This window comes from Arachis ipaensis, chromosome B02 (genome assembly GCF_000816755.2).
Source record: "Arachis ipaensis cultivar K30076 chromosome B02, Araip1.1, whole genome shotgun sequence".
NCBI classification, from domain to species: Eukaryota; Viridiplantae; Streptophyta; class Magnoliopsida; order Fabales; family Fabaceae; genus Arachis; species Arachis ipaensis.
The window spans coordinates 12,273,345-12,291,476 of NC_029786.2; the positions used below are offsets into that span (position 1 = coordinate 12,273,345).

The following is an 18,132-nucleotide window of genomic DNA, read 5'->3' on the forward strand; positions in this document are numbered from 1 at the left end:
TAGTTCTTATAAAAGAAATATATATATATACTTAATATTCTTTATATAACATTTTAGCCAAAAAAAAAAAAAAAAAAAACAACATAAACATAGCAACATTATTTTAAAATTTATTAGTCATTATTATATAATCATTATTTGTTAAATTCTGCCAAATGTTAAAAAACAAAAACATGCATTCTAATACGTAATTTCTAATTTGGCTTTGACAACAAACTCGATCAAAACCCCTTGTCATTTTATAAGTTTTTACAATTTTAATTTTTTAAAAATAATTTTACCTGCAACACCAAGCCCTATGGTGAATAATGATGATCAAGTTTAAGCGACAAAACTACAATGTTTTTATTAAATATTAACCATTAGATCCAGTGGGTAAAAAGAACTTGTGATCTGAATTTACTGAAATATTTATCTCTAATTTTTTAACTGAAATATTTAAAGGTAAACACACTTCATGTTTTCCTTTTTGGCTCTCAAATTTCAGAAATTTTGACATATCCTCATGCTAATATTTACACATATATGTATATTATGGTGAACTTTTCCTGTAAATTATAACCCTATGCCCTTTGCAGCTTAGCTTCTACCTCCAATAAATAGCTAACAAGGCAACAAGGGAAGAACAGAACATATCATTGATACCAAAGTGGATTAGATGGGAAGAAAAAACAAAAGGGCCTATAAGGCCATAATTACCCTGTAAAGCATGAATTCCACATATTATTCAGGAACTCCAGCTCAAATGTTTGCCTTCAATAGTTCAATCTTCATTATCCTCGTTGTCGTCCAGAAGTAGTTGTTGCAGCTCCTGGTCATCCATTTCATCCTCTCCGCATCCAGTTTGTTTATAAAAATTTTCTTTCTGCTCGTTCCAGTCGTCAGTGATCTTTTTCACAACATCTCCTATCAGTTCCTTATCTTCTGATAGGTGCTTTATGTTTGTAACATCTAAAACATTACTTGCTTCTTCATCAGGGGAAGAAACCAGAAGGAAAAAAAAAAATTCAAAATCACATAAAGTTACAAAAATCACCATGCCAAAGAGAATGTAGAAACAGAAGGAAAAAATGGTTAAGAATGAAATAGCCATGTTTTCTTCTTAATACAAGTTATATTATACACTGGCCTGGGTTGTAGGCCTTTTCCTCTGATAGGATGTTAAGAAATGAACACTGGACTTTCGAAACCTTCAACCTATACAATGATGCAGAAAGAAAAGGGAGAAATACCTGCAATGGCTACATTCTTGGCCTGGGCATATTCGGATGACATTTTCTGCAGCTTTCCAAGGTCAACTTCCATACCCTGGCAAGTCAAAAGTCGAAAGAAAGTTAACTTTTAAATACTTTCGAATGCTTTTACTTGCGCTCAAAGCCTCAACTCAAGCTGGAGGAATTAGTTAGTACAAAAAGCATGTTATACAATTTACAGATAATTATTTGATCTATTTGATCTAATTGTAAAACAGGAAGGATATTGGATAATTTTTGCGAGTCACAAAGCACCCAGATACTTACAAGGTCCATGTGAACATAGTTGTCAATTGGTGTGCTATGAAATAATCTGTCAGGAATGGGAAAACATCAACACAGTGAGTTGTTATATAACCACACTATCATGAATTTAGTATCAGTGTAATATGGTTGTTTACTTTTCATATGCAATTTTGATACGAGCATTCTGCAATTGTTGTAGTTCGTTAACCGTCTCTCTGACGGAATCCTCCGTTAAGTCAACAGCACCAAAAAGGAACATGTTTCTACCCAGCATTCTTTTTACCAAAGGAGGTACCACTTTAATATCATTTGCTTTTGCATCCACCACAAGGGTTCTGAGTTTCTTTACCTCTCCTGTGTACATGGACACACTTAAGCATGTTTTTTTTTTTTAAATGTCAACAATTATTAATAGAAAAAATGAGGGGTTAAGAAAGTTGTGAAGCATCAAGTTGCACAATACACAACACATAAAAATTAAATGGGGCTGTTTCAGTAATAGATCAATTTGATGACGCTCGTGCTTTATTAGAGAAACACTGATAAAAAACATATAAGAAAAGACATATATGCATGAGCCTATTCTGTTAACAACATAAAACAACAGTAGAGCCTGTTCCCACAAGAGGGGGTCACTTACATGGATTATATGATGCAAGTATGGTGCCAAAGAATAAAAAGACAGTGGCGAGGTTGACAACATATAACACCTCACTAAAATTCATCAGCACAAATCAAACATGTTATTGGCCATTATATAGGTGATGATGATAAAAAATGAAAAAAAGTTTTGATCTATCTTTAAACCATAACTCCACAAAAGCATGAATGCCCTATATTGAATAGCTAAGTTCTGCATTATGCAAAATTTTTCCCTTTTGAGGAAGTACACAAGATGCCAGAGCAAAAGCATGTGTAATATTCTGTATTATATGACATTATGATTATGAGTACTAAATGACAAATTGTAATCCTACGAAATCACACACACACACAATTGCAAACAGATAGAAACGAGTTTAGCTCATTAAGCTCAATTGCATAAATACAAAATCACAATCAAGCAGTTCTGGATAAATCAACTTTTCTCAATCACTAATTCACTACATTAATAAAAAAATAGAATTTGATAAGTATAGAAGAAGCTACAAGGCTGGAATTTGAATTGTACAATTCACAAATAGATCATTGAAAATATTTAACGTGTTCTACAAATACTAAGTCTTTGACGATTCAAAATGCATCAAATAACATTAGATCCATTAATCATAATCATTTAAGCTTAGAAATTAACATACCAAGGGATAGATAGACTTTGAAAGGAGGTTTAAATGGTTGAGTCTCATAAAGACAGTAGAGGCAATAAAGGCCGCCCAATCTATGTGATAAAGAAGCAGTACCACACATGTAACCTGCATAGGAACATAAAGAGAGTTTGTATACTAAAATAAAGACATAAAGCTAATAACGTGAAATTTTCTACGCTTGAAAATGTGATCATCATCACACAGTATTGGGATTTTCATAGATATATAAACTTTAGTTTAAGTTTGCATCTCTTACATTTTACATTTGTGACTTCTACTTGTGGAATTTCTTTCAGGTCTTGGCACAAAATAAAACCATTAAAACACAAATCACCAACAACATTGATTGAAAATTCCAAATTTAACAAACAAGCTTGTATTTCTGTTTAAAACAGTTACCATGGAATCTAAACACTTACCTATACATTGAGCATACAGAGATTGCATGAAGAAGGCAAGGTTGCTAGCAGGACTAGATTCATAAATGTAGGAGAACTTCTTAGAAAGCCATACTCTCTTCATATCAGCCAAAGTAGTTGACTCATTCTGCGAATTCCAGAGTAAAAATTTATGGCTAACAATATATAATTAAAAAAAAAACCCTAAAGATTGCAATTTGCAAGCACCTTGAACTTACAAACAAAACCAACACAGGAAGTAAACACAGGTCAAATATTTTAACAATACCTGAGTGAATTCACCAATTAGTTCATCAATGTCACGCTTGAAAAAATCAATATTCATAGTTATAGGAATTCAAATTGGGCCTGAAAACTTGCACCTGAAACCATTAACAGAAGATAAGATATAATATAACATCACAAAGGTGATGAACATAGTAACTAAGACACCAAAAGTAACTAGAATATGAAATCAGAAATTTCAGAACCAGTAATTACAAGAGTGAATAGTGCAAAACTCAGGCTAGAATACACAAATAAATAAATACTATAAAATGGAGAAAAGGAGAAGACCTATCTGCCACGAAGCAACAACGAAAGGTAATGACCGACTAAGAGAGAAGGTTCCATCAGAACCGAACCGGTAATCAATCTAGTCATTTGACCGGGTCACCGGATCACTAGTTCAACCGGTGGGTCACTGATTCACCCGATTAATAAAAAATTAAAATAATGTCTTAAAATTTAGATTAAATAATAATCACAAAATTAACTAGATATCATAGCTTAACTTTAACCTTAAGAGACATTATTGGTTTATAATTCTTAAACCAAACATAAAAATTAAAATATATAAAATGTACAATTCTCAATTGAAATACCCAAAAAAAAGGTAAATGAATATACACCTACAATATTACAAAAGAAGAAAAGAAAATGAAACTACAACCTAGATAAGAAATTAAGAATTAATGAACTACACCATCAACCAGCTTCACTCCACCGTAATAATCCTTGCATTCAAACATATGTGGGAAAGAAGTAGCAAAATGTTCTTTGGGGTTCCCATTACACTGATGCTGAGGTGGAACATGGTAACAAGGCTCAGGTGACTAGTCCATATAGTCACCAACACATCACATAAACTTGCTCAGGTTAACAGCAACAACTCTAAAATTTGCTCAGGTTCACCGAAATTAACATTGAACCAGAGAAAGAACAGCAATAAAAACTCTAAAAACTAAATAAAACAGCAACAATCACATTCAACAACCACCAGATTCACTGAAATCAACATTGAACTAGCGAAAGAAGAGGGTCGAAAACTGGAGCTCACCTGGTTGAGAAGACGACCACCACCACCACCCGAGGGAGCAGATGCTGCTTCACTGGTTCCGACGAAGCGAACGCAGGGGCACGGTGAGAGACCGAGAGAGCGACGAGGTGAAAGACCCAGAGACTGAGAGTGACGAACTGACGACTGATGAGGTGAGGGGAGAGACGAGAGAGTGACGAGGTGAGGTTGAGGGGCTGCCGACGCCGAGCTCGAGAGAGCAGAGAGACGAGGCTGGCTGGGGTTACCGGGAGGGGGGTGGTTGCACTCACAGTCTCGATTAGTGGCTTAGGGTTCATTCAAATAGTAAGGGGCCGTTTCAGAAAAAAAAAAATTAAAAATAAATAATAAACCTGACCCGGACCGGATTGGATTAACCGGCCGGGTCATAGGTTCACATAAAATCTGTCGGATCAAACCAGATTTTGTCGGGTTTGTTACATGAACGGTTTAATGAGTGATTCGGTCCGGTTAAATAATAAATTTTTTGTCGAACTGACTAGGTCGAGCCGGACCTGATAACTATGTTTCCAGCTAACAGACAAGATAGAACAAATAAAGATGTCAGGCGACGAGAAAAAGCACGAAGAAGTGCCTGATGGTGACGCCGTGACGGTGACGGTAACGGAGGCACGGTGAAAATTTTTGGGATGCCCAGTTACTTTGTTTAGTCTATTGGGCTTACTATTGTTTTGTTAGGCATGTGTAATCTATTTGTGTCCGTATGTTTTTATTAGGATTTTAGTCTTCGGCCAGTGAAAAACAAACAAAAACACACATTTGAGTAATCTTATGTAAAAATTTGAATACTAAATTACCAAACAAAAAAATTGAATACTTTATTTATTTTTTATTCTAGAGTTTTGAAAGTTTTGTTCAACACTTTTTTTGTTTAATAACAATTTCATAGTAATATAAAATTCTAATGGAGGTTTACCAAAAAATATTTTTAACAGAGACTAAAAGTTTTTTTTAGGCTTTTTTAAATACATTTTCATAAATAAATATATATATAATTAGTTAACAGTACTATAAATTTCTAAAAATAACTAACAATAATTACAATTCTAAATTAAGCTCTAAATAATAATTTTAGGACTAGCAATGTATTGGGTAAGAAAGGATTTGGATTATTTTAAATTTTAGTTCTATTCATGTGTTTAAATTATTTCTAAAATTTAACTTTATCCTATCTGCAAACTCTAATCGTACTTGCACCCTAAATTTCTTTATCTAACTTTATCTATAATAAATTTTTTTTAATCAAATAAAAAATACAAAATAAAGTTCATATTAAAATTAAAGCAATAAAATTATAATGAAATCTATGTTAAAATTACAAAAGGGAAAGGAGGTAAGTTTCATCTTCATCAACTTTATTATTTGATTTTCCATGGTATCTTTAACTCAGCAGGACAATGACTATTTCTTCGCAAATTGGATTTAAGAGTTTGTTGTTGGCGAATGAATTGTTGTATGCGTAAAGCGCAACTAAAACTGGAATATTAGGACTCAGTATTGTGTTTAGTGGCCAAATACTATAACTAAAATTTCAATCTTGGAATACAATTTCAATCCTTTCAGTACCTCTAAAAAGTAGAAACACAAAGGACTAAAATTTATGGGGATAGATACTAAAACTTTAACAATATTTTTTTCTTATAACTAATAGTTTTTTAATAAATATTTTTATTTTATCTCCATATTTATCTTAAACCAAATAGGATATTAAGGCATAACTCAATCATTTACACTTTACACCAAATATAATACAGAGACTTAATTTAGTCTTAATTTCTTAATTTCTGTTTCTTAGGCTCAATTTTCCTTCTAAATATGGCCTAAAAGACATCTAAATAAATTTTGCTTCTTTTCTTTTCCTTTTTGCTAATAATATTTACTTCTATTTGTTTATCATGAAAATTTATTTATTTTTTATAATTCTTTAAATGATACTAAATGTTAAATTTTGATTTTCCACAATAACAATGGATAAGAAATAAATTATCAATTAAATAAATTAATTTCATGAAATTTATACAAAAATCAAATTTAAATAATTTTTTCTTTCACTTAATTACAAAAAAATTAAGAAGAAAAATTTTAACTTAATTTCAACCCAAGAGTCATTCACACTACATAAACTTTACATAATGAGACTCTCCTTATAGTCATAGAAGAAAAAGTATAGGGAGAGTAACTTTATTAAATTCTGGCCAACATGTAACCAACAAAAGAAAAGTGAGTAATCTCACACCATTAAAATCATTATTGATGGTTATTTGATGGTTACAAATCACAAAAGTTACTGCCCCTAGCACCTCTCGTCATAGAATTATTCTTTGTTCGTCTTTTTTAGTTATTTTAAGGGCAATTTTCTTAATTAAACTGTTTCAACTTCAATATTACGCAAATACATTGTTTTCAAATCTAATACGCAATTGCATTGTTTCACATTTCTAAATAAATCGCTACTGGCAGTAGCGGTTTACAGGTCTACAGAAACTGCTACAACCAGCCGCGGTTTACGTGCATTAGGGCTAAGTCATAAACCGCTGCTGCCAGCAGCGGTTTATGTGTGTGCGTGTGAGATAGTAAACCGCTAGAGCCTATAGCGGTTTACGTTGAGGATGCTGAATGGGGCTACCTATATAAACTATGGAGGGGCCAAATGTGGAGAGGTAGAGTATTATTCACAAATGGAGGGGGAGGAGAGTTTTGTGGCTCTGGTTCACTGCTCTGGAAAAATTCAAAAGAGCAAAAGGCATGGTGTGAAATTCACAGATAGAGAACCGCTTAGTATTTTTATCAGATCGTCGAGTACATTGGCAGAGATTAAGCTAAGCATATTACGGAAGCTCGGTACCTATGGGACGAAGTGGGTAAAAAAGTTATTTTACAAGATTCCAATAGCCGTTGATTCAACTAGTGTGAGATATGAGACCTTCGTCATAGGGTCGGATGAAGACCTGCAGGTCTTGTTTCACTGCAGGCGTAGTTTTCTGGAGGTGAGGGTACCTGAGCTGCTTGCGAAGTTGGAAGATGGTGTGGATAGCTCTGGGGCATCGGCACCGAATCCTCAGTCGACCACAGCCGGTGGTGCCTCGACATCGATGTCTGTGGTAGCAGCGGCAGTTCTGATTCCTGAGCCCGAACATGCTGGGGCTGTTCATGCATATGTGGCTCATGTTGTGCCTGATTTTGAATTTGATGCCGGTCCGGATCGAGTTGAGAATGCGCTGTGTGACGATGATTCGGATGAGGAGCCGGTAGATATTGGTGGGGACAGTGATGATGATATTCCAAGAGGTACACGTACTATCCATGGAGGTTCCGGTTCTGGAACACAAGAGTATCCTCCCCACCTCTCTTCGTTGAACTTGGAAGCCATCGGCCAACACCAGAATGTAGATGCAACATTCGATGGGCAGGGGATGCATGATGGGGCACCTATGACTGAATTTCAGATTGGCCAATCGTTCCAGAGTAAGGAGGAAGTCGTTCTGAGCGTAAAAGATTACAGTATCCGGCGTGGAGTTGAGTACAAGGTTATGGAGTCAGACAATCTGAAATACCAAGGGAGATGCAAGGAGTTTGGTAATGGGTGCACATGGTTGATTCGAATAGTCATGCAGAAAAGGAAGAGCACATGGGAAGTTAGGAGGTACAACGGACCACACACGTGTATGGCCACATCGATATCGAGCGATCACAAGTAGCTTGATTATCATGTCATCTGTGCGAGAATCTTTCCATTGGTTAGAGATGATGCGTCGGTATCGATTAAGGTGTTGCAATAGGCAACTGAGGCGACATATGGATTCAGGCCTAGTTATCGGAAGGTGTGGTTGGCGAAGCAGAAGGCAGTATCGCAGATATATGGCGATTAGGAGGAGTCGTATGCGAATCTGCCTCGATGGATCCTTGGGGTCACATGCACCATGGAAGGTTCCGTTGCTCTGCTGAAGACCTCCCCGGTTAGACTGGGTGACCAAGTTGATGAAGATAGAGTCTACTTTCATCGCATGTTTTGGACATTCCCTCCATGTATTGAGGCATTTCGCCACTGTAAGCCGCTCGTAAGCATCGACGGAACACACCTCTATGGCAAGTATGGCGGGACATTGTTGTTGGCGATCGCTCAGGATGGTAACTCGAATATCTTGCCTGTTACGTTTGCACTCGTGGAGGGGGAAAATGCAGAGTCTTGGTCATACTTTCTATCTAACCTTAGAAGACATGTTACTCCACAGCAAGGTATTATCGTGATCTCTGATAGACACAACGGGATCAAGGCTGCACTAGAGTCCCCCGATAGTGGTTGGCGACCTCCCCATGCTTATCGGGCATTTTGTATTCGACATGTTACTGCAAATTTTGCCCTTACTTTCAAGGGACAGGATGCAAGGAGGTGGTTGGTAAATGCCGCTTATGCAAAGACGGAAGCAGAATTTGACTATTGGTTTGATATAATGAGGACAGAGAACCAGGCCATGTGCGATTGGGCAAACAGAATGGAGTATGAGAGGTGGACACAGCACAAGGATGGGGGAAGACGATATAGTCACATGACGACCAATATATCTGAGTGTGTGAACTCTGTTTTGAAGGGCACAAGAAATCTACCAGTGACGTCCCTGGTTAAGTCGACATATCTCCGGCTGGCGGAGTTGTTTGTTGTCTGGGGGCAGACGGCAGAGGCACAGTTAGGGTCCGGGCACCGGTTTTCGCAGGCACTAGTTAAGGCCATTGAGCGTAACCTGAAGGATTCAAGGTGCTTCACCGTGACTGTGTTCGATAGGCATCACCTTGACTATACGGTAGCTGAGACTACTCCCACTGGCAAATTCTCGTTGGGTAGCTATCGGTTTCTCTAAAGGATCGCACCTGCGATTGTGGATACTTCCAGGCGCTGCACTACCCCTGTTGCCATGCCCTCGCATGCTGTGCGCAGTCACGGCTAGATTAGGCCACTTATGTCGATGAAGTGTACACCATGTCTGAGGTCTTTAAGGTGTATCATATGTCCTTTGCACCTTGTATTCCAGAGGGGCTTTGGCCCCCGTATGACGGTCCGACTGTGATTCCTGACCCTGGCATGAGAATGGTAAGAGAAGGACGACCACGCTCCACCCTAACTAGTATAATACTTACATCACGAGCGGTCAAGCGATCCAATGCAAGCCGATAGCTTATGACCCTCTGTTCCTTGCCATCGTTCAGAGGTAAGTATGCAGACCACCTAATTGTAAATCATATGAGACACAAACTTGAAAAACCGCGCTAAAAATTTTTAAGCATTAAAAAAATATAACCCATACCTGGATGCCAGCGGGAAAGAGAAAACCTCAAAGCCGGACGGCCTCAAAGTCGGAAACTGCCAGAATATCCAACTCTGCAGCAACTGGAGGGGACCCGCAAGGTTAGTCACATTTCTGTTCGCTACCCGACACATGCATCGGTACAACCAAGCCAAAGCGGCCGACCCCCAGCTCTACCTCCCCATGTCATCAAAGTTTGCCACAAATGGCAACCACCGTATATGTACCTTGTTCGCACTCTTGTCCCCAAATAACTGAGTCGATAACAGCATCATGATGTAGGCACGTGCATAGATGCGGACAGTCTCCTCGGTCGCATTTGGTGGTAGCACCCTAAACCTCTCGTGGAACCATGTAAAGTGTACTGTCATCTGCTTGACCTTATTCGGTGGAGGCCGCTCACCGAATAGGTCCTCAAACCACTCCCAAGCTGGTCGGCCACCCTCCATGTATTTCTCAAACTCACCAAGGCAACCACTCACAGTCTCCCCATCCACAGGCAGCCCTAGCTGAAATGCCACGTCTTGCAATGTCATTGTGCACTCTCCGAAAGGCATATGAAACGTGTGCGTCTCAAGACGCCACCTCTCAACGAACGCGCTAACCAATGGCTCATCCAACCAGAACCATTGGCTGTTTAGCCTGGCCAAATGGTACAATCCAACCCTCTCTAAATGCGGGATGATCCTTTCATGCATGGGCATATTCTGTTGCTGTCTCACACTGTATATATACCTAGTGGGCTGCACAGAACATGAAAGAAATACAGGGTCCAATTAAATTCTCCTATCCACAAAAAAATTCCCCTATCTAACAATAACAAATATCTTAAATCATCAACAAATGATGAACCGGTAAACAAATTAATCTATGAACCCTATATAACTAACCCATCGAAAAACATGTAACCTTCAAATTATGAAAACTAATTACGATAGTAAAAATAACAACACACATACTTGAATAAATAACAGCCAGAATTATAAAAATATTATAAAGCTTTAAAATAAAAAACTTCATATCATACAAATACACTAACCGAACTAAAATAAATCACTAACGCCAACTGTCCCTTTCCCTAAACTAAACCAACAACATGTACAATAACATTCATTAAAGGGATTTGAAATTCAGCTAACTAGTCATATTTATAAATTAACAAGAAAAATTCAAAACACTAACCCAAACCGATTAAACTAACATCCTAGCATGCGAAGCCTAATTTCAAACTAGAAGGAGTAATCTATAAATTCTAGTTCGTCTACCTTACATACCATTTTCCTAACTAACAAATACTAAGCCTTAAAAAAAATAATTATTAACTAACCTCGTCACCAATAGAACCGGCAATATGCGCAACACCGTTCAGTCGGTACAAGGTCCTGTCTGCCATGATAACTCGCCGGAAGTCGCCGCTGAGATACCTCGGACCCGCTCTCAACTTGCTCTGACCTCTCTCTAGAATTTTCTCTCTCTAGAAAACCTCACAACCCCTCCAAATGAATAATCCGCGGCTACCACCACGGTTTATATAGGCATCCAATTACATGTAAACCGCTATAGGCTCTAGCGGTTTACACGCACGCACACCAACACACGTAAACCGCTGCTGGCAGCAGCGATTTATGACCAATGCATGTTCCACGTAAACCGCGGCTGGTACCAACGGTTTATGACTTAGCCATAATGCACGTAAATCGCGGCTGGTTGTAGCGGTTTCTGTAGACCTGTAAACCGCTACTGCCAGTAGCGGTTTATATAGAAATGTGAAACAATGCAATTGCGTATTGAATTTGGAAACAATGTATTTACGTAATATTGAGGTTGAAACGATTTAATTAAGAAAATTGCCCTTATTTTAATGTATCTACCAGTATGAAAACCAAAAATTAATAAAATATTATTATTATTATTATTATTATTATTATTATTATTATTAACAATATTAACCATTATATATATATGCGACAAATAATATATATGGATAAAACAAGATGATATAAGACAATATTTACAACTAGTGATTCCATTGCTCTACAAGCGATTTTTTTTCACTTAGCTTTACAAGAGTTTAAATAAAGAAATACTAGAAGGTCATAAATATTTATTATTTTTTTATTAATTAATCATCAATATTTAGAAGTATAAATTAAAATTGTTAAATTATAAGTACACTTTTTTTGTACTCTTTCTGTACTCTTTCTGCTAGGGTTTAAGTATGAGTGACGGAGTGAGGGGGGTTCACGAAGAGGGTGACACATAGTGAGGTAACCGGTAATACCGGTGGTAGAACTAAGGGGGAGAGCGTCGGGGGTTTGTATCTGATGAAAAGGAGGAGGGTACTAGGGTTTCTAAGGAAGAACATGGCTTTCAAAAGGTTTTCTTCCGCGACATGGTGACTGGACAGAAGTCTCCATCTCCTATGATTTGGAATGAGGCTTTAGATGGAGAGAGGCTAGCCAAGGTGATCAAAGGGAACCACGGGGATTCGCATCCTCCTTGGGTCATCTCAAAAGAAGGGCTGGCGGCGTTATCTGTACCATATAAGGAAGCGATCGTCGTCAAAGTCTTGGGCAAGCATATGAGTTACAGGGCGATGGTGCATAAGCTGGGTATGGTGTGGAGATTGAAGGGTGGGTTTCAAGTTCTGGACGTAGGAAATGGTTATTTTCTGGTGAAGTTTGATGCTTTCAAAGATCGGGAGAGGGTATTACTTGGTGGTCCTTGGATGATATCTGGGTTCTATCTTGCTGTAAAACCATGGTCACCTGAGTTCTATTCAGAGGAGGAGGTTTTTGGATCCACCATGGTATGGGTACGCTTTTACCTCTTAGGGATTCGTTACTACCATGAGAAGGCTATGTTGAGGATTGCCGCTGCGGTGGGAAAGCCAGTGAAAGTCGATGTAGCAACTAAGATGGCAAAAAGAGGGAAGTATGCGATGGCTTGTGTGGAGATTGATTTAGGCGTTCCCATTACTCGTAGTATTGAGGTGGATGGGAGGGTTTTGGATGTTGAATATGAAAACCTTGAGTTGGTCTGCAATACGTGTGGTTGTTATGGGCATGTTGGTGTGGACTGTAGATTGATTAGTTCAATTTCGGTGAACATTGATGAAACATGGGTGAATGAAGACAAGGAACAAGATCATGATAAGATGGATCAGGTGCCATTTTCTTCTAATATTGAGAAGCCTTTTATTTTCGGTAGTGCTACAATTGGGATAGAGAAGAATAAGGATAAGGAAGTGCATGTAATGGAAGGGGCACATGCAGGGGATACAACGTGGACCAAGGTGGAAAGAAAGGCAAAGGGCAAGAAGGTCTTTTTGGGTAGGCATGACCAGGATAAGTCCAAAAAAGTTTATGTGGATAAATCTTCTAATTATGTTGCTAAAGGAGAACCTGCTATGAAAGGCATCAATGGGGTTGAATCATCTTTACACATAAGTAAGGGCAATCAAGTGCTAAAACAAGAGAGGAACTTTAAATTAGCTTCATCAGGTTTTACTTCTGCTCAAGGTGTGACGAGTGGCAAGCAAGGACCTGGTTCAGAACGGGCAGGGGCTTATTCGCAAGGTGCGGGGACTTCTAAAACGCCATTCAGAAGCAATTTAAAGAGATTAAGGCCGAATTCTCTTCAGAATTCTCCGGTTGAGAATGGGCACAGTGTGGTTACAGTGGAGACCCCACTCACTACCCTCAAATAATCTGAGGTGTGGGTCTCACTCCAAGTAATATTAATATGGATTGTGCAAACATTATAGCTTGGAATGTGAGAGGAGCTAGAAATAAGCTGGCTCGGGTGCATCTGAAACAATTGGTAAAGAATTTTTATCCGTACGTTTTTATCATTTTAGAGACTCATTGTGCTTTCCAAAAGGTGGCTGTCTTTTGGAACAGATTAGGTTATACTCCTATTCATATTGAAGAAGCTCAGGGGAATAGTGGAGGTATTTGGGTGCTCTCTGCATGGCCCGGAGTATCTTGCAATATCGTGGCAGCGAGTTTGCAAGTGGTGTGTGTTGAGTTTTCGAATGGCGGTTTCTCTTGGGTCTGTGCAGCAATTTATGCAAGTCCCGTTCCTAGCATGAGGGAAGAAGCTTGGAGTGTTTTTACAGATTTTTCCAAAATTTATTCAGGTCCTTTATTAGCTATTGGAAATTTTAATGAGATCCTTCTTTCATCTGAGGTTAAAGGTGGGAACTTTGTCTCTCGAAGGGTAGAGCGGTTTGGAGCTCTCCTAGATGAGTGTGGTTTGATTGATGTGGGAGCTCATGGATCTTTGTACACTTGGTTCAGACATATGCAGGGTAATCGGTTCATCTCGAAGAGGCTGGATAGGGCTGTGGCTACTGATGCTTGGTGTTTTCGTTTTTCGGAAAGCTATGTGGAGAATTTGGCGAGGATGCATTCTGACCACTGTCCCATTATGGTGCGATGTCAAGGTAATGATAGAAGAGTCGGGGTAAAACCTTTTCGTTTTCAAGTAGCTTGGTCTTATCACCCAAATTTTTCGTCGGTGGTCAGCGGTGCTTGGGACAAGGGTAGACCCAATCCTATTCGTTGCCTTTCTCAGGTCAGAGATGATGCTTTGGCCTTTAACCGAGATGTCTTTGGGAATACTTTTAAAAGAAAGAGGGAATTGGAGAGGCGTGTGACCAGTATCCAACAGAGAATGGAGAGAGTTGATGCTTTATCCCTTATACAGGAAGAAAGGGAGTTACAGTCTGAATATAGTAATCTGCTTATGCAAGAGGAGTTGTTTTGGTATCAAAAATCCCGAGAGCACTGGGTCAGATTTAGAGATAGGAATACTAAGTTCTTTCATATGCAAACCATTATGCGGAGGAAGCGTAACAAGGTTCAGGGGTTATTTTTGGAGGATGGAAGATGGAGTACTGATCCGCAAGAACTCGAAGAATGTGCAATTGGATTTTATAGAGATCTTTTTTGTAATGTGGAACAGATAGAACTTGATGTGATGGGGGATCAGGAATTACCTTCTTTATCTTGTGAGGCTATTGAAAGTATCACAAGAAATGTTTCTAAAAAAGAGGTTAGGAAGGTGGTTATGGGCATGAACTCTTTTAAGGCCCCACGTGCCGATGGTTTTCAGGCTTTTTTCTTCAAGGAATATTGGGAAGTGGTTGGTACAACGGTATAGGAACTTGTTAAGAAGGCTTTCGCTGGGTTTGATCTGGATAGTGCTCTGTTTGACACTTTAGTGGTGCTGATTTCTAAAGTTGATAACCCGTCTCGCATGAAAGAGTTTCGTCCTATCAGCCTTTGTAATGTCATCTACAAGATTATAACTAAGGTGGTTGTGGAGAGATTATGACCTTTTCTACAAGATATCATTGGCCCTCTACAGGGAGGGTTTATTCCTGAAAGGGGTGCCCCAGACAATATCATTATAGCCCAGGAAGTTCTCCATTTTATGAAAAAAACCAAATCAAAGAAAGGTGTTCTTGCTTTTAAAATTGACCTAGAAAAGGCTTATGACAGGGTGAGCTGGGAGTTTTTGGAGCAATCTCTCCTAATGTTTGGCTTTCCAGGTACTATTGTTTCTCTTATTATGAAATGTGTAAAGTCTTCCTCCCTTTCTCTAATGTGAAATGGTAACCGATTGGATGATTTTTAGCCAAAGAGGGGTTTGAGGCAAGGAGACCCAATGTCTCCTTATTTATTTGTTATTTGTATGGAGAGGTTGAGTTGCCTCATTGCTAGGCAAGTGGAGGTTGGTAGATGGAAACCAGTGACTATGTCTAGGGGAGGTTCTGTAATCTCCCATCTCCTTTTTGCAGACGACCTTATCTTTTTTTGCAAAGCGAAGAAATCTCAAGTGCTTCATGTTTTGGACACTATAGCCACCTTTTGCAGAGCATTTGGTATAAAGGTGAATTTTGACAAATCTCGTGCTATATGTTCTATGAATGTTTCTAGACAACACAAGGATCTCTTCACTGGTATTTCTTCTATCCGATTTGCTAATTCTCTGGGAAAATACCTTGGTGTCCCCCTCAAGCATGGCATAGTTACTAAAGCTGATTTTAATGATGTGTTTGATAAGCTTACTAATAGGCTAGCATCTTGGAAATGTCGCTTCCTTAATAAAGCTGGTCGGATTTGCCTTACTAAATCAGTTTTATCTTCTATACCTATTTATAGGATGCAAGTAAGCCTTTTTCCATCAGGTGTGTGCTCTAAGATTGATAAGTTTACTAGAAGTTTTATTTGGTGTGGTAGTCATAATCACCGTGGTCTTCATTTAGCATCTTGGAGAGTTTTGACGACTCCGAAAAAGTTTGGAGGTCTTGCTTTGCAGGAGTCGCGGTTGGTCAATTTTTCTTTATTAGAAAAACTAGTTTGGCAAATTTTGATGAATCAAGAGAAACTGTGGGTCAAGATTATGCTTCAGAAATACCTCCAGAATAGAAACCTATTTGCAGTTAAAGCAATGGGTTCTTCATCGTATATATGGAAGTCTATTGTGCACACAGCTTCCGTATTAAAGGAAGGGTTTGTTTGGGAAGTGGGAGCTCTTTCTAAGAATTTCTGGTTTGACTCTTGGTTGCACTCTGGGCCAGTAGGAGCGAGGATTGAATTTCTTGATATTTGTGAGGCTGCTTTGACCATTGAAGATGTTTACCGTGATGGAGTTTGGCATTTGGAGAGGATTTTCTCTTTTATTCCTAGGGACTTAAGGGAAGACATTCTTAGTTTAGTACATATTTCGGCTTCTGGTCGTGATTTGGGTTGGAGTTGGGAGCACACTCTTTACTCTGCTAAACAAAGATATTTATGGTTAATTTAGAATAAGTTGAATTGGGATAGGAATATCAATTGGCTTTGGCTTTGGAAGGCGCGGGTCCCTGAAAAGTTGAGGCTCCTAGTGTGGCTTTGCCTTCATGATGCTGTACCAACTCAATATCTGCGTTTTCGGCGACATCTCTCCTCCTCATCCTTATGTACACGATGCAATCAACTTCCGGAGACAATTCTTCATTGTTTTCAGGATTGTGAAGTGGTGCGATCAGTTTGGGTTTCTCTAGGTTTTTCTGATGTGTGTTTCTTTGGCTCTCACGAGGTACATGATTGGTTCAAGCATGGCCTCCTCAATGAAGGTTGTTCCAAATTTATAGCTATAATATGGTCAATTTGGCAAGACAAAAATATGGGTAATTTTCAGGGAGTTTTTGGATCTGATCATCTGATGGGTCAATTGCATACAAGGCTCGCAGGTGCATGGTGGATTTTGAATATACAACTCAGAATCGAGTGTTGCATTCAGGGATTAAAACCTCTGTCTTGGTCTCCGCCAGAACCTGGTGCTTGGAAGTTAAATTGTGATGGGAGTGTGAACTTGGGGGATGATTGTGCTGGTTTTGGGTGGGTAATTCGCGATAGCTCCAGTCAATGGGTAATGGGATGCTCAGAAAATTCCTTTGGACCTAGTGTCATCAAGATGGAGTTGTGGAGTATATGGAAAGGTTTGACTTGGGCTTGGGAGGCGGGTCTTAAGCTTGTTGTTTGTGAGACAGATTGCGCAGCAACTTTTGAGCTAGTGACTGGTTGGCAAGTTCCACTCTGGCATCTTGAAAAAGAAGTGATACAACTAATCTTTGACTTGAAGTTAAGAAGGGATTGGGATATTCGTTTTGAGCTTATCCCGAGAGAAGCTAATGTTGTGGCAGATCGGTTGGCAAAGATGGGATCTGGAGGTAGCGAAACTGATGAGGTTCACCTTTGGCACCAGCCACTAGAGGTGGTTTGTCCTTTCTTACTGTTAAGAACCTGATTTCTTTTCTTTTTCTTTTCTGCTTTTTTGTTTTTTTCTCTTAGTTGTTACCAAAAAAAATTGTTAAATTACAAAACTAAAAAAATTGAGTTAATAATTAAAAAAATAACTAAAAACAATAAATTCTGAATATTTCTAAATATTTTTCTATCAAATAACACTCATACTCCTACAACTATTGTAATGTATACTTTATCTTTGTCTGCATTATTCATCTTTTTGTAAAAGATAATTGTCACGTGTGCAACAAATTTTCTTCTTTTTTACCCCTTTTCATATATTATTATTAAGTGATAAATATTGAATACTTAACGTAGTACTTACCACTAGTGTCATTATAGACCAACTTAATTAAGGAATTATTCAATTTACAGTTAACGGCTTAAACATATATTTGGGAAAAAGAATTTTTCCCTTGCACCTATTGAATTATTTTTTTAGGAACAGATAACTCTCTTGACCAAAAAATCT

General features: G+C 38.4%; 4 protein-coding genes and 1 long non-coding RNA gene across 6 annotated transcripts; 4 read left to right on the forward strand and 1 right to left on the reverse strand.

Moving 5' to 3' along the window:
- On the reverse strand, positions 467-4,702 carry LOC107624941. Of its 2 annotated transcripts, XM_016327428.2 has the most exons (9): positions 4,544-4,702; positions 3,494-3,587; positions 3,226-3,352; positions 3,063-3,104; positions 2,798-2,911; positions 1,655-1,853; positions 1,521-1,566; positions 1,233-1,308; positions 467-969 (listed from the first exon to the last, which is right to left on the reverse strand). In XM_016327428.2, the coding sequence occupies exons 2-9, from the start codon at positions 3,548-3,550 to the stop codon at positions 764-766; spliced, it is 867 nt and encodes a 288-aa protein (XP_016182914.1). In that variant the 5' UTR covers positions 3,551-3,587; positions 4,544-4,702; the 3' UTR covers positions 467-763. The 2 variants fall into 2 exon arrangements, with proteins under 2 accessions (XP_016182914.1, XP_016182915.1); XM_016327429.2 differs by lacking the exon at positions 3,063-3,104.
- On the forward strand, positions 4,528-4,853 carry LOC110268714. The gene is made up of 2 exons (XR_002357107.1): positions 4,528-4,650; positions 4,696-4,853. It is a non-coding gene; the product is annotated as an uncharacterized LOC110268714 (long non-coding RNA).
- Positions 7,240-8,259, forward strand: LOC107626854. The gene has a single exon (XM_016329744.1). The coding sequence runs from the start codon at positions 7,240-7,242 to the stop codon at positions 8,257-8,259; it is 1,020 nt and encodes a 339-aa protein (XP_016185230.1).
- Positions 8,482-9,417, forward strand: LOC107626853. Its single transcript, XM_016329743.1, has one exon. It carries the CDS (start codon positions 8,482-8,484, stop codon positions 9,415-9,417), a length of 936 nt encoding a protein of 311 aa, XP_016185229.1.
- On the forward strand, positions 13,606-17,661 carry LOC107626852. Its single transcript, XM_016329742.1, has 4 exons — positions 13,606-15,021; positions 15,235-15,369; positions 15,505-16,587; positions 16,678-17,661. The coding sequence occupies exons 1-4, from the start codon at positions 13,606-13,608 to the stop codon at positions 17,659-17,661; spliced, it is 3,618 nt and encodes a 1,205-aa protein (XP_016185228.1).

Coding starts and splice junctions, on each gene's coding strand:
- LOC107624941 (XM_016327428.2), bottom strand. CDS start 3,550: ATGAATATTGATTTTTTCAAGCGTGACATTGATGAACTAATTGGTGAA. Junction 3,353..3,493: donor TAATTGGTGAATTCACTCAG/GTATTGTTAAAA, acceptor TGGAATTCGCAG/AATGAGTCAACTACTTTGGC. Junction 1,309..1,520: donor ACTATGTTCACATGGACCTT/GTAAGTATCTGG, acceptor TTGACTTGCCAG/GGTATGGAAGTTGACCTTGG.
- LOC107626853 (XM_016329743.1), top strand. CDS start 8,482: ATGGAAGGTTCCGTTGCTCTGCTGAAGACCTCCCCGGTTAGACTGGGT.
- LOC107626854 (XM_016329744.1), top strand. CDS start 7,240: ATGGAGGGGGAGGAGAGTTTTGTGGCTCTGGTTCACTGCTCTGGAAAA.
- LOC107626852 (XM_016329742.1), top strand. CDS start 13,606: ATGGATTGTGCAAACATTATAGCTTGGAATGTGAGAGGAGCTAGAAAT. Junction 15,022..15,234: donor GGGAAGTGGTTGGTACAACG/GTATAGGAACTT, acceptor GGCCCTCTACAG/GGAGGGTTTATTCCTGAAAG. Junction 15,370..15,504: donor TAGAAAAGGCTTATGACAGG/GTGAGCTGGGAG, acceptor GATGATTTTTAG/CCAAAGAGGGGTTTGAGGCA.